Genomic DNA, 14550 nt, shown 5'->3' with positions numbered 1-14550 from the left:
TCGGATTCTGTTTCCATTCCACTTTAAATTAATAGTGTAAAGAGAGAAAACAAAACAGGACTGCCAGAGTGGCTCAGTGGGTAAAGGCACTTGTTGCCAAGTCTGTCGACCCATACCCGTGTGGTGGGAGCAGAGAACCAGCTCCCACCACTTGTCATCCCACCCCCACAGCATGCATGCACGTGCACACTCATTAAAATATTTCAAAGTAGGCTTTTTATTGGGAAGTGTTTGTCAAGGAGAGTTTCTTCTCAAGTCTTCCGTGGCCTCTTTTATGTTGTCTGAGACAGGTGCAGCAATGTACTTCTATGTGGCTTGCATTACGGGACCATTGAGGATCTGGTCTTTCACTTTCCTGTAGAGTGTCCACTTGCCACAAGACTTCATGCTTCTAACTTGCTGTGTAGCTGAATCTGATGCTGAACTCTTGATGCTCCTGTCTTCACCTCCTAAGTGCTGGGGTTACAGTCATGTGCCAGCATACCCAGTTTATGTCCACTCTTCCTGCAGTGGCATGGTCCCCTCATCGATCAAGGCCAGGAAAAAGTGTCTGTTCTGAACGTCAGGCTTGAGTCTTAGTTACTCAGACACAGCTGGTGCACCTGCTCTGTTTTTGCCTTGATTATCAGAGAGCTCGGAACTGCTTAAGCATTAGATTCAATTGCATTTACTTCCCCCAAGCCAGGTGTCTGGTAGTCTCTTCTCCACATTCCTCACCTTCAGTATACAATTCTATCATACCTCTGTGTTTGGGATAAGCCATCTCATATTTTGAAGCAGATAAGACGCAGGTCATAAATGGTATCTTTAAGTTAAATCATGATAGGAGAGGGTAAGGCATTCGGAAGCCACTCTTAGCCATTGGGTATTCAAACCGTTAAGCCCCAAATAATGGCCAAAAACCGAGAAAGGTAATGTCTCCCATATTGGAAAAGGATTAGCAAGCAGGCACTTCAATCTGTAAATGTTTGCCAAAGAAGCTGCTAACGCTTCCTCCATTAAGTACATCCTGCATGTGCAGTAGGCATTCACAGGTGAATGGCAGATCTTCCCACTTCCTTGAGGGGTGGAAAGGTAGGGAGCTTGTTTCTTTGTCCCTGCCCACAGCAAACTTGCTTTTCAGATGATCTGCATTGTTAACACCTCCGCTTAAATGATCCCTGTGCTCATTATCTCTTTGTGATCTGAACCTCAGGACTCTGTTGAAATGATCTCTGTCTGTTGCTGCAGTTTGCAGCCTGCTGCACTGCTGTGAAAGCTGCAATAGAAGGGTGTGAGCTTCATTCATGAACCTGTGGTTTTGTAAACTATGAGCAGCTCTATGATGGCAAAGCAGGAGTATAGCAGGTGGCTATTGGAACCAGCCTGAGTCCTCCTTGACCTCCAGAGTCTGTTACCTTGATACAAGGTAACAAACCCCATCGAGGGTTTGTGGAAGTCCACATATACTCTCCCTATTGAGCATCTAGATTTTCACTGGCCAGTGCAGCAGCCACCCACTGTAGGCAGCTGCCCATATGTAAGCCAACTAAATTAAGATGTGTGTTCAGCAACTAGGACATGCACATGCATTTTAAGCATCGTCGAGTCACATGTGCACGACCCCTCCATATCAGTCAGCCGTTACTGCCCGAGCCTATCATCCCACCTTGCCAGTGGGATGAAAATAGAGCAAACCCCCAAAAGTCAAGTTTAGGGGCATCACCTGGCTTACCTGTGAAGTATTTGCCACCTCTCACCTAGCTGCACAGCTGTAGAGTAGGTGGGGGACCTCTCAGAGTCTTTGTGTTCCCATGCCTATGATGGCTGAGGTCTTGTCTCTGTTTCTCCTGAGTACGTCATCATACTGGCTGGTTGTGGAGAAGGGACCACAAAATGCAGTTCAGTAAGGCTTCATTTGTAAGTGCTTCCAGGCCTGCTGGGGCAGTACCGTGTCATCTGCCTTCACTGTCACACTGTGGTGCTCTGTGGCTCTGGGTTGAGAAAGGCCCACACAGACTTTCCTACTGTTCTACAGCCACAGTGGCTGTCAGCATTTCTAGGCTTTCATGGTCAGGTCTGCCAACCACCACCCATACCAGACTGCTTACTTATAAACTCTTGAGAGTGAGGTACAGTTTGAGGTCTGCTTCTTCCAGCTCTGGTGGCTTCAGTGACTTCTTGCCCCAGCCATTTCTTCACATTTCATGCTGGTTCTCTGAACTGGTTCCATGAGACCTTCCTTGTAAGATGGCCCCTCTGGGCGCTTTTTCTTTTGCAGCCCAGGATTAGGAGACACAGAAGATGCTATTGCAAAGGTACTCTGACAGCGCAGAGAGTATGCTTTGTGGCTGGGCTTCCCAAGGTGGGGGTGGATGGTTGGAAAACCAGAACCCCAGTCCCCTCAGTGGCATCAAGGACCACTCTGTACTGGGGCTTCTGAAGCCTTAGCACCTGGGCAGGAGGGCTTTATACCTCAGGCAAGAGATACAGGCTGGTCTGAACTTAATTGAAAAGAAACTTTGCGGTAACATTGTATTTACGAAATGTTTAAGAAGCAGTTTGACATGTTTTCTACAGCAGGTTTGTGTTAAGAGTCTAAAAGAAGCGTTCTGTCAGAGAAATCAGAGGAAGGAGCTCAGACAGCAAGGACGACTCCTTTGAAGCAGAATTAAGTGTAATGTTCTGTGCTCATTCACAAAAGAGAAGAGAGAGAAAGAGAGAAAGGCGTGCTTAGCCCCATCACCCACACCCACCCACCCCCACCCCCCCCAGTGCACAGGGAAGGAACATCATCCCGGCAGATGAGTCACTTGCTGGTTGGTTCCATATTTATAGCAGCGCCGCAGAGTTTATGATTATAGTTTTGAAGCCTTGGCAGAGTGCTTTGTGCCCAGGCAGGCTGTGTGCTTTTGTTATTCCCAGCTCCGCTCTCTATTCCTCCTTGCTTCCAGGGGAAGTTCAAATTCTGGCAGAGGAGCCGATTTTCCTCATGGAAGAGACAAAAACCAAAATTCCCCATCTCCTCACACCCAGACACAAGGAAGGAGATGTGTGCAAAGGAGGAGCCCACCCTTGGAGCTGGCACGGGGGCGGGGGGGGGGGGCAAGCAAGGGTGACGGCGGCTCGGGCTTGTACCCCAGAGATGTTACTGGGCTTCTTGGTCAGAGTTGTTTTGGTGGGTCACCACTATTGTGCCCAGAGTGAGTCTCACTTCCTGTCACAGTAGCTTATTGGCTGCTTACTTCTTTCCCGAAGGCCTGTCCTCTTCCATTAGACACAGGATAACTCTTACATTCATTTGAAAACTTGTGTGGTTTGGATGGGACCTTGTGGCAGTCTCCTTTCTCCATCTACAGCCCCACAATGGAGGAGTTCATGTGGCCCCATCCTGAGCCCTTGGGGTCTCTGAACCCTACCAGTGACAGGATTCCTTGCACTGTGATGCTCTGTTGTACTGTTAGACACTCAAGTTGTTGATACAATTGACCCTCTCTGCCCACATATTCTGCATCCATAGACCAAATCACCTACGTGTCCAGAGTGATGAGACCTATCCTGGTCACTGAAGTAAAATATGTACTGATTTTGTTTTTCTTATCAGGACAACAAGTGTTTGTGCAACATTGGTACCAAATTGGGTATCGCAAGTAACCTAGATATGATTTAAAAACATAGGGAGTTGCATATAGATAAAATGAAAATATTAGAGCATTTTATATAAGAGACTTAAGCACCTGCAAGGGAGGGTATCCTGGAACTCCTCATCAGGGGATACTGAAGGGCAACTGTGTTATTCTCAAACTGTTCTTATCTTAGGGTTTCTATTGCTGTGAAGAGACACCATGACCACAGCAACTCCTTTTATAAAAGGAAACATTTAATTGAGGGTGGCTCACTTACTGTTTCAGTGGTTTAGGCCATTATCATCATGACAGGAAGCAAGGCAGTGTGCAGACAAACAAGGTGCTGGAATTGAGTCTTTATATCTTGATCCAAAGGAAGCAGGAAGTGAACTGACTCACAGGGCATGGCTTGAGCATATAGAAAACCTCAAAGCCCACCTCCACAGTGACACACTTCCTCCAAGAAGGCCACACCCATTCCAAAAAGGCCAACCTCCTAACAGTGACACTCCCTTTAGTGGGGGACATTTTCTTTCAAGCCACCACAGTGATCTACATTTTGATGTTGACCTAGCATGTAGGCTCCTGCCTTTGGTTTCTAGAATGAACGTGCGGCACATTGCTTTCCAGGTCTCCTGGCAGCCCTGCCTTAAAGAACAGTGGTTCTTTAAGTAAAGCAGTCTAGTTCTTCTTGCCACTTTCTACTTTCCTTCCCTGCCACTACCGTCTGGGAACACGTGGTCCCCTAAGCAAAAGACAGTGCAGCACCTAATGTAGGAGAGGGTCTGCTACCATCCAAGGGAGCCAGCCAGGGTCAAGGTTTCTTTAGGTGTGGGTAAGGTGGTGGTGATGGCAATTATCCCTGAGCCAGACCAGGTCTATGGGTGAACCCCCATAAGTACTGGAACCTCCCAACCTAGACTCTGCTCTTGATCTCTGTATTGGTGCTATGACTCCCATTGTCTCAGAGCCACCCGGTTTTCACCTGCAGAGAACCTTAGTTTCCTTTGTCCTCTTTTCCATCTGCCATCCTCACTCACATGATTGGTTCTAATCTACGTCACCACCTCCACCATCCTCTGACATCTTTTGGATCAGAGAAAACATCATATACAAGTATTTCATGAGAATGGCGCTGTTTCTCATCTCTCCAACATTGCAATTCATTCAGAAAATAGGATTCCGTCATGACCTTTGTTTCTGATGCCTGTTACATCTCTAGCCCCGGTGTCTGACATTCTGTCTCTCTGCCCCTTTCTTCCCAGGGACTGGGGTGTCTATCCCACTCTGGCTGCTCCGTTTCCTGGAGGATGGAGACAGGTCTCTTGGTGTTGCCTACCTCCTATTCAGAGGTGGCTTCTTGCTTCCTTCACCCTCCCCCTTTCTCAGCTCCTTTTTCAGTAACTTCCCTGAATTCCCCATTCCGTGGGGCTGTGTCTTCTCCCGACAACTCCACAGAGTACCCTGGAGAGAGAGCCATGCCGTTCTGACATCTTCTCTCTTGGCATCCCATCATCTGCCTGTCCAACTTCTCATCATTCTATTTTCTCTTTGAGTCTCTCTCCATCCGCCCTGAACACCAAGGAGAATGTCGTTATGCTCTTCAGGAATAAACCTGTGTGCAGCTAATCCATCCAAACACTGGCCACTTGTTCATTAAACCCCTACCTGTTGGTAGAATAGCCTCTCCAACCCTACTTAGGAGACAGGTTAGGGTGTGGGAGGTCTTAGAATATGTCAATGTTCACTGTTTTAAAACAGGATTAAATGTTTTTAGGTTTATTATATTTTATGTATTTGAGTGTTTTGCCTACATGTTTGTATGTGTACCATATGTATGCCTGATTATCATGGAGTTCAGAAGAAAGAATTGAATTCCCTGTGAGCTACCATGTGGGTGCCAGAAACCAAACCCAGGTCCTCTGCAAGAGCAAAAAGTGTTCTTATCTGCTGCGCTATCTGTCTAGCCCCAAGTTCCCTTTTTAGATATAGATCAAAAGCTGTTTTATTTTTGTTTGTTTTGCTTTTCTGGGACAGGGCCTGTCTACTTAGCCCTCTTAGCCCTGGCTGTCCTGGAGCTCACTATGTAGACCAACCAATGTTTGGTATTAGGAAGAGAAAAACACTTTGAAACCCTGTGAAACAAAACTCATGAACTACAATTTTAAAACCTAAGGGAATAGGATGGTTGATGGTACCATTTTACTGAATGCAGTTTTTTTTCACAGGCTGGTGAGATGGTAACCAGTAAACTGCAGGCCAGATTCTTCTCTTACACACCTCTGTTTGCCTCTGGTCTGCCGTTGAATATTTTGTTCAAATAAACTAAGACGGTGAATCATTGTGTGTGAATAGGGTGCAGATTTTATATTTAGAGTAGGCTAACTTAGGCTGGGGGTGTAGCTCAGTCCTTGCTTACCATGTGAGAGGCCCTGGACTCTCAGCAGTGAAATAAGAGAGAGAAAGAGAGGGAGAGAGAGAGAGAGAGAGAGGGAAGGAAAAAAAAAAAAAACAACCAATCCCTCCAACTTCTACCCCGCAATTTTAACTTGCTAGGAAAGCAGAAGCACCATTTAAAGAAAAAATCTACAGGCAACGGCCTGGAATAGACATTTATGGAACTGTAGAAGCAGACGTGGGACTGTGAGGAATGGGTGGAGAAGCCACGCCCGGAGGTTTTGTAGGATCCTGTGCTGGTTACATCATGTACAGTATATAACCCACCGCCCACCCACTGCCTGTGCATTACTCTTTAAATGATGCTTCTGCTCCCTGGAAGTTCATATTAGTGGGTCCATGGCTGCAGTCCTCTTGAGCCAGAAGTTCAAAACCAGCCCAGGCAGCACCTCCCACGTTAAGAAGCAAGGTGTTAAACCAGAGTAGCTGTCTGCATCTGCCCACCAGCCTTCAAAGCAGCTGAGAGAGGAGCTGTTGCCCATGGCCATAGTTCCTCCTGCCCTTTGCCCCTAAGTCATATGTGATTGTATTTAGCCAAAATGAGAGCTTGGGTAGCCTAAGGACTTCTGCAGAAATGCTCAGGTTCCATTATCCCATGGCAAAGTCAAGATGCCAGCTCCATCCCCCCCACCCCAGTCAATGGTATTTACTCTGATAGTATTAATTGATTTATTAAAACATCTCCTTCTTCCCCATGATGAAGGAGTTTGTCTGAAAACAAGCCAACACAAAGCTGCCTGACCCGGAAGTCATCCAGTTCTGTGTCGCCGTCTTCGAATGCTCCGGGCTCCTGCTCCCCAGACGGAGTTGACCAACAGTTCTTAGAAGACTATCACAAGATGATCAAAGGGGGCTCTGTCGAGGATGCCAGCCAGTACTACTGTGACAAGGTGAGGGGGTCCAGGTGCTGCCACACTTGGCCCAAGTGACTTGGTGACCCTCCCTCATGGACAGGCAAACGAGTAGTTCTGACTGAGAGGAAGGATCTTGTCACCAACCACTGCGAATGGAAGGGATATAAATGACACTGTCACCTCTCTTCTAGAATGACGAAGGTGATGGCTACCTTGTCCTGATCCGTATCACCCCAGATGAAGATGGAAGATTTGGATTTAATCTTAAGGTATGCTTTGGCGAGTATGTGTAGCCCTTAGGTTATATGCAGCGAGACAGTCTTCAGGTGAATTTTGAATTTCAGTCGGAGATCTGCTATATACCCACACTGTATCAACAAAACAAAACCTCACTTGGCGCTGTAGAGGCAGCTCAGTCGGTAAGGTTCTTGCCATGCAAACATGAGGACCTGCTTTCAGTCCCCAGAAACTACCTAACAGAGATGAGTGTGGTGGTGCACTCCTGTGATCCCAGCACTGGGGGAGCAGAAGCAGGTGGATCCCTGGGCCTTACTGGCCTGTCTAGCATAATCGGCAAGCTCTGGGCAAGTAAAAGACACTGTCTCAAGAAACAAATTAGATGGCACCAGAAGAATGAGATCCCCAAGGATGACCTCTAGCCTCCACCCATATACACATGTGCACACGGTCATTCAGAACTACCCAGGGCCTTTTATATGCTTGTATAACTACCTTATCGTAAGTGTTTGCAGTGTGCCTGACAATAGCCGTATTATACTATATTTCTGTCATTTTACTGAGCTCTTAGAATAAGTGGTTTATGCAGAGCCTTGGGGACTAATGCCTGTAACTCCAGTATATCAGAGACCAACACAGGAAGATTATGAGTTTGAAGCCAGCCTAGACTGCATATCAAGTTCATGGCCAGCCAGAGCTGTCGAGACCTTATCTCAAAAGAAATGAAGAAAGCCTAAGACGGTTGTTAAACAGATCTTACAAATGAAACTGAGGCTCAGAAAGTAGTGTGTGTGATTGGTGATCAAACTCAGGCCACAGCCCACCCTGGAGGGGTTATTTAGAGAACCCTACAGCCCTGCTAGACTGGTAAAGGAAGCTGGCTCTTTAAATTGCTGGGTTCCTTGTCTAATGGGTCCCTCTAGGCAGTGTCTCCAAACTGCTACCATGGGCCAGCGCCCATCTGTTTGTGTACATAGCATTATTGAAGCAGGCGCTGCACGCATTCGATTACAGATCCAGGTATTTATTGGTGGTATTAAATGACTGCCTCAGGGCCCTCTTTCCCACACAGCTTAAATAGCTATTGAAGGAAGCATAATCTAACTTCCATCTCACTCCCACCTCCCCACTCCTCCCGCCCCCATCCCTCTTCTAGGGTACCAGCCTCTGGCATGTCACACACATCCTATTCTTCCCAGCAGCCCCCTAGGGCTCTCCTCACAGGGGAGCACTCAGGTGCATGTGGCCCTTCCTGAGGCTTTGTGCCTCCTCTTTCAGAAAAGTTAACATAGCCCTTTGCCAGAAAATGTTGTTGGGTCCTCCAAGGGCATCTTCAGTTCCGGTGATGAGGATGTTAGGATATGCTTCTGAGCAGAATTCTGGCTATCCTGCTGGGTAAAGAGGAGTCAGCAGTGTGTTCTGTAATTCTGCAAGGGGTCCCAGCCCTGTGATTGGTGGTCCTTCTGCAAAACCTTTCTGAACCATAAGGCTCACATCTACTGTATCTACATCTCTTTGATGGCAAAACTACTTCAGTGTTTTAGTTTTGGTTTTGTTTGCTTTAAAACATTTACAGGGAGGAGTGGATCAAAAGATGCCTCTTGTGGTCTCTAGGATAAACCCAGAGTCGCCTGTAAGTAAACATATTCCATTTTGCTTCCTGCGTTTGCTTTCCCCTGAGTCAAGCAAGTTTCTATTTCTACATCCCATTCCTGAGTTTTGTTGGGATTTAATTTTTATTTGATTGGGGTGGCTGGTTAGGTGATCAGGTCCTTGCTTGGTTTGATCAGTAACAACGTGTATTTGGTAATAGACACAGACAGATGAAGACAAAAGTGGGACTCACATTAACTGTAACTGTGTAGTATGGTCCCTGAAACTGTGGAGCTGTCACCTGGGGCCTTGTTATATGTGTGAACCTCTGGCCAAAGCACAGGTGCGGGCCCAGGCCTAGAGTCCTGCTTACCCTAGGTCTGTCTGTAAGAAGATCCTTGTGTGATATGTATGCACATTGAACTTTGGGTAGTGCTACTCTAGTGAAGGAGACTGAGAGAGTTTGCTTCCTGCTTGCCTCCCGTAGAGATCCTTTGCCTCTTTTTGATTTTCTTGCTATGTACATGTGTAAGGTATTGAATGATCTATTGGCTAAGCCTGTATGGAGTGGACAGATGAGTGGGAAGACCTGTTATCTTCCCTGGTTTTTGTGTGATGGTTTGCTTTCACTAACACACTGCAATGTGAGCAAGTGACTGTGCCATCTCTGAGGGGATCGCTTGGGCAGAGGGTTCCCTCTTCAGTCCTCATACAGCTTACCACTGGGGTCTGGGAAGATGGCTCAGTGGTTGATGCGCATGCTGCTCAAGCCAGAGGACCAGGTTTGCATCCCTAGTACCCACATAAAAGGCAGGCAGCAGGTGCAATGACCACCTGTAATCCTATTGTGTGGGAGGCAGATGGGACCCCAGAGCCTGGATAGCAGGACTAGGTGAACTAATAAGATGAGTGAGAGCCCCTGCCTTGGTAATGGAGTAAAAAAACAATCAAGGAAGATACCCATTGCCCGTGACTGTGTGCATGTGAACACATACACACACAGGGTTTTGTTTCTGTTTTAAACTTGCCTTTTACCAGTTGCTTTTTGCTTGTGGTTTGTAGGGAATAAAGCTTGTTTTCCCACACCATTCTGGTCACCATCTTGCTATGGTTTCTGCCCCTGCTACGGGACGGACAACATTGTATTTCTCCCTTTGTAAGACAGATTAATGCTCATTCATAGCTGACTGGGCATTTTTGTTCTATCCAACACACCAAAGGTTGGAGGTGTTGTTGCGTCATTCTGCTTAGCAAGGTGGGCTCCCGTGAAGAAACGCTTCTGTAAACTTGGCTTCCCTGTTCTGATTCGCTTTTAAGTCCCAGCAGCAGCAGCAGCAGCAGCTTTGTCCACCTAGCAGCAGCTACACAAACGACGGCAGTGAAACCCAAGAGAGGGGAGGTGAACTTGATCGCAGTCTCAGGTGTCTGGGATCAGAGAGAGGCGGCCCTCTTCTTCCCCTTGAGGCCAGTGCTATGGTAACAAAGAAACTCACTTCCCTCCACCAGGCGGACACCTGTATGCCTAAGCTGAATGAAGGGGATCAGATCGTGTTGATCAATGGCCGGGACATCTCAGAGCACACTCATGACCAGGTGGTGATGTTCATCAAAGCAAGCCGGGAGTCCCACTCGAGAGAACTGGCCCTGGTGATCAGGAGGAAAGGTAACTCACAGGCCCCTGGGGGTGGAGCCACAGGGACACGCTGCCGAGGAGCTGCATCTTATCTACCCAGTTTCTTTGTTTATTTGGTGTTCTGGGACAGCTCCCACACATAGCCCACGCTATACTCCAGTAGCAGCAATTTTTCTGCTTCAGCTTCCGGGATGTTCCACTTGTAAGCATGAGGTCCCATTCTGGGCTGCATGCTGTATTTTCTACAGTAGTAGTCAGCGTTTGGAAATGAATTTCTTAACAATATCTGACTTGTCACCAGCACAAACAAATAAACAAACAAATATGAAGGTCTGTATGCAGAGGCCATGACCATTCCTGGCCAGTCCTCCAGAGAGAGGCAACCCTAGTACCCTTTACATAGACTTAGAGCCCTGTAATTCTAACAGCCCACTCTTAGCTTGCCTGGCTCTGAATGTGACTCACTAGGTCCTGTCTTATTTTTGAGTGTTTGTCTTTGTCACAAGGGAGGCAGTAGGATCAGAGGGCAGGGACCTGACCCTGCCTCTTATACTGTGGACCCTCCAAGATAACCAGTCTTCCCTATCGTTCCCCAGATGTTACACCAGCATGGGTAGCCTAGACTCTCCTCAGGGGCTCTTGTGCAGATTAAATGACTCACTTGGAGCACTGGGGAAATGGGGGAATACTGTAAATATGTGAAGAAAGGCCTGTTAAATAGTATTACTGAAGAAAGGCCTGTTGAATAGTGTTACTTGTTGTTTTAATATGCTGAGCCAAGTACTCCCAACTAGGGACAGTGACAGAATAAAGAAAAGATGGACACACAGACTCAGGACAGCTGAGTTCATATGGGCTGTGTGCACTCTGGTACATGGCATCAACCACTTCAACAGTGAGTTTACTGTGGACAGCACAGGGGGGAGGAGTTAGCTAGACACTGTAGGCGGTTTCTGTAGGCAGTAGTCTCAGGCTGTAAACATCTGGGAGGAGGAAGCTACAGTTGCTAGATTTTGTACACACTGGCCAGTCATTCATAAACACTTTTACTTGGGCTACAGGGTGGCTATGCCATTCTGAGCCTGACCTGAGGAAGGCTTTGCCAATTTCCTATGGGTCCAAGGCATTGGTCCTTGACATGGCTGTGCCTGTGACCTGTGACAACATACATATTCATTCAGGACTTCTTATGCTCTTTATAAATTCACTTCCTCAGCTCCCCACACTTCTATAGTCATATTATTAGTATTATTATAACATTTGTTTGTCCATTTTATTTTTGTACATATGTGTGCTGGCTCTTGCATAGCTTTAAACACTAACATGAATAGAACCTGGGTTTGTAGTCTGGCCTTGGTGTAGGCGCGGCCCATTGCCTCACTCCCTGCTCCCACTAGGACCCCTATCAGCCATACTGGAGCCATGCTCACCCTACCCCTCCTGGGAGGCCTTAGGGCAGCTCTCCAGCTCCCATCCATCCCTGTCCTGACACCCACTGTGCAAATCCCAGCAGCCTCCTAGAACTCAGACGCTCAGTGGGAGTTCAACAGTAACAGGCCATACCAGGGAAAGTGTGCTTTGGGCTGCCTGCTTCATGGTGGCAATCCCTTTAGCCCTCACCTGCAGGGAGAAGAATCAGGAAACAAAGCCACAGAGAGAGGGAAGGCAGTTGCCCTACTACCATGTGGTTATGGCCACACATTGATAAGGGACCAGTCCACCCCCTTTGTGCCATCCTGATTATCCAGACCCCCAGGAAAGGTCACCTCTTTTGGCCACAGGGGACTGATGCCTGCTGGTGATAAGGAAAACCTAGCACTGTTAGAGATCACCTGTTTTCAAGCAACTATAATAACCTTCTTTGTAGCATCAGTCTGACAGTGAGAAATACGAATTTAAAGAAAAGGAAGTTAGCGAGTTTAACACAAAGGGTTGAAAATATGACCGAAACCACATATCATAAGAAAAATTGCTTTGCTGTGGTCAGTAAGTGTGGCCCTTAAAGGCAGGTAAAGATATGGACTGCTTTCCCATGACCCTGCCTGGACAGGCTGGGTGACTGAACAAACTCTCTGGAATGGGAAACTCAATAGCTGACTCAGAATTCTGAAGATTCAGTTCAACTATCTGAGAAAATTCGAAGTTGTTTAGTTACTTTCTCCTTTCCTCTTGTCTTGAAAGTCGGGAGCCATCGAGAGCTCAGTGAGGGAATAATTTCCCTTTCTGAGTTAAAGGGAAAATTCAGAAATGTTCCTGAAGTTTCAAATTTAGGAAGAGGAAGTAAGGGTTGATGATGACATCTGAGGTGAAGTATTGCATAAGGCAGAGAAGGGGAGGAGATGTGGCTCAGCAGACAGCGTGAGAACTGGAATTTAGACCTCTAGCACCCATATAAAAAAAACAAGGTGCATTATCCCAGCACATGGGACGTAGAGACGGGACCCCCAGAATTTGCAGCTAGCTTGATTACCCAGTTCATTGAGTTCTAGGGCCAAGGGACAGGCCCAGTCTAAGGTGGAGAGTGATGAGGGAAGATACATAATGTCAACTTTGAACTCCCCAAACACAGACACACACACAGACACACACACACACACACACACACGATAGGAAGCTTGGGCCTGTGTTTTTCTCCATAGAGCCTGGTGTGTAAGGAGAAGTTGAACTTGAAGAGGTGAGGCTGAAATGCAGAGATGTTGGCACTAGTACTAATCCCTTGGCAAAACTGATCTCAAATTGAAACTAGGCTCTTAAGGGGAAGGAACAACACACTGGGACAGTGAGATATAGCTCAGTGGATAAAGGCACCTGCTGCCAAGCCTGCTGACCTAAGTTTGATCCCTAGGGCTCACTCAGTATGAGAGAACTGACTTTAAGAGTTTTCCCTGATGTTCTCACATGCACTCACACACATGCATACACACACACATGCACACATACTCCCACACATACATACATGCATACACACACATGCGCTCACACATAAACACACATGCACTTGGACACATGCACACCTAATGATAAACAGAAATGTAATTTAAAATTTTTGTAAGAAGAAACCAGACTGTAGGAAACAGTAATGTCACAGGGAGAGCTTGAGGTCCTCCTCATGTGTCTAGAAAAAGAGCACTCATGTTGAGGATGTTGGTGGGAGCCAAAGAGTTCTTCCTTCCTCCCTCCCTCCCTTCCTTTCTTCCTTCTGCCCTCCCTCCCTCCCTCCCTTCCTTCCCTCTCCTCCCCTGCCCTCTTTCTTCCTTCCCTCTCCTCCCCTCCCCCTTCCTTCCTTCTTTCCTTCCTTCTTTCCTCTTCTTTGTAGCTCTGGGAACTGAACTTAGAGCCTCATACCTCTCTACCACTAATCTGTGTTCCCAGCCCATGACCTCTTTCTTCAACAATGTTCATTCCCACACCTGACCTATGACCCACAGCCTGCCAGGGTCACTCACCTAGAAATGGCATTGGGTAGAAATGATGCCCATGTAATTGACCATTTAATGAGGCCAGTGGACCACCTCACCTGGTGTTCTGGGCCGATAAGCAGAGTGACCATTGTCCTGTCTTTTGTGTCTGTTCCAGCTGTGCGCTCACTGGCGGAGATCAGATCAGAAGATGAGCTGAGTCAGCTTTTCCCAGAAGCCATGTTTCCTGTCTGTCCTGAGGGTGGGGACAGTCTAGAGGGATCCATGGAACTACTAAAGAAAGGTCTGGAAAGTGGTACAGTGCTGATCCAGTTTGAGGTAAGGGGATCCCAGGGCCTGAGTCTCCACCCATTTACTGTCATTCACTGTGTGCCCCTGCTACGCCTCTGCTGCAACTGAGTAGCAGGCGGCAAAGCTGGAACATGGTTCTGTCTCATTGGCCAAGGTGACTCTGGTTCACAGGCCTCAGACTACAGTCTCAGTGAGGACCGTACTATAAAGGCTCACGCTCCCCAGGTCAGATGGGAACCTCCTCTCAGGCTCAGAGTGATGAAGCATCAGGTGAAGGCCCAGGGCCTCTTCCAGGTGTTCAGCTCTCCTAGCAGCAATCTGTAGGCAGGCCTGGCCTGTCAGAAACTGAGGATGAGGGGCTCTGAACCTACAGAGCTGCCAACAGGAGCTCGAAACTCCACAGGACAGAAAATGGTGCCGTTCACAGGATAGCAGCACGTTAGCACTCTACCCCCAACTAC

General features: G+C 47.4%; 1 protein-coding gene across 5 annotated transcripts in view; it reads left to right on the top strand.

Moving 5' to 3' along the window:
* The window catches only part of Ptpn3 (protein tyrosine phosphatase non-receptor type 3), a 149533-nt gene that overhangs the window by 108282 nt on the left and 26701 nt on the right, over positions 1-14550 (top strand). For all 5 annotated transcript variants that reach the window (XM_051187839.1, XM_051187842.1, XM_051187840.1 and 2 more), the window contains exons 15-19: positions 6766-6952; positions 7108-7185; positions 8730-8786; positions 10253-10409; positions 13956-14116. In XM_051187839.1, the coding sequence (XP_051043796.1) occupies positions 6766-6952; positions 7108-7185; positions 8730-8786; positions 10253-10409; positions 13956-14116 (640 nt within the window). The remainder of the gene's footprint in view (positions 1-6765; positions 6953-7107; positions 7186-8729; positions 8787-10252; positions 10410-13955; positions 14117-14550) is intronic.

The sequence above is a fragment of the Phodopus roborovskii genome, unplaced genomic scaffold, assembly GCF_943737965.1.
Source record: "Phodopus roborovskii unplaced genomic scaffold, PHOROB, whole genome shotgun sequence".
Classification (NCBI taxonomy): Eukaryota; Metazoa; Chordata; class Mammalia; order Rodentia; family Cricetidae; genus Phodopus; species Phodopus roborovskii.
The sequence above is the reverse complement of the archived record's forward strand: the minus strand, read 5'-3'. Positions and strand labels throughout refer to the sequence as shown.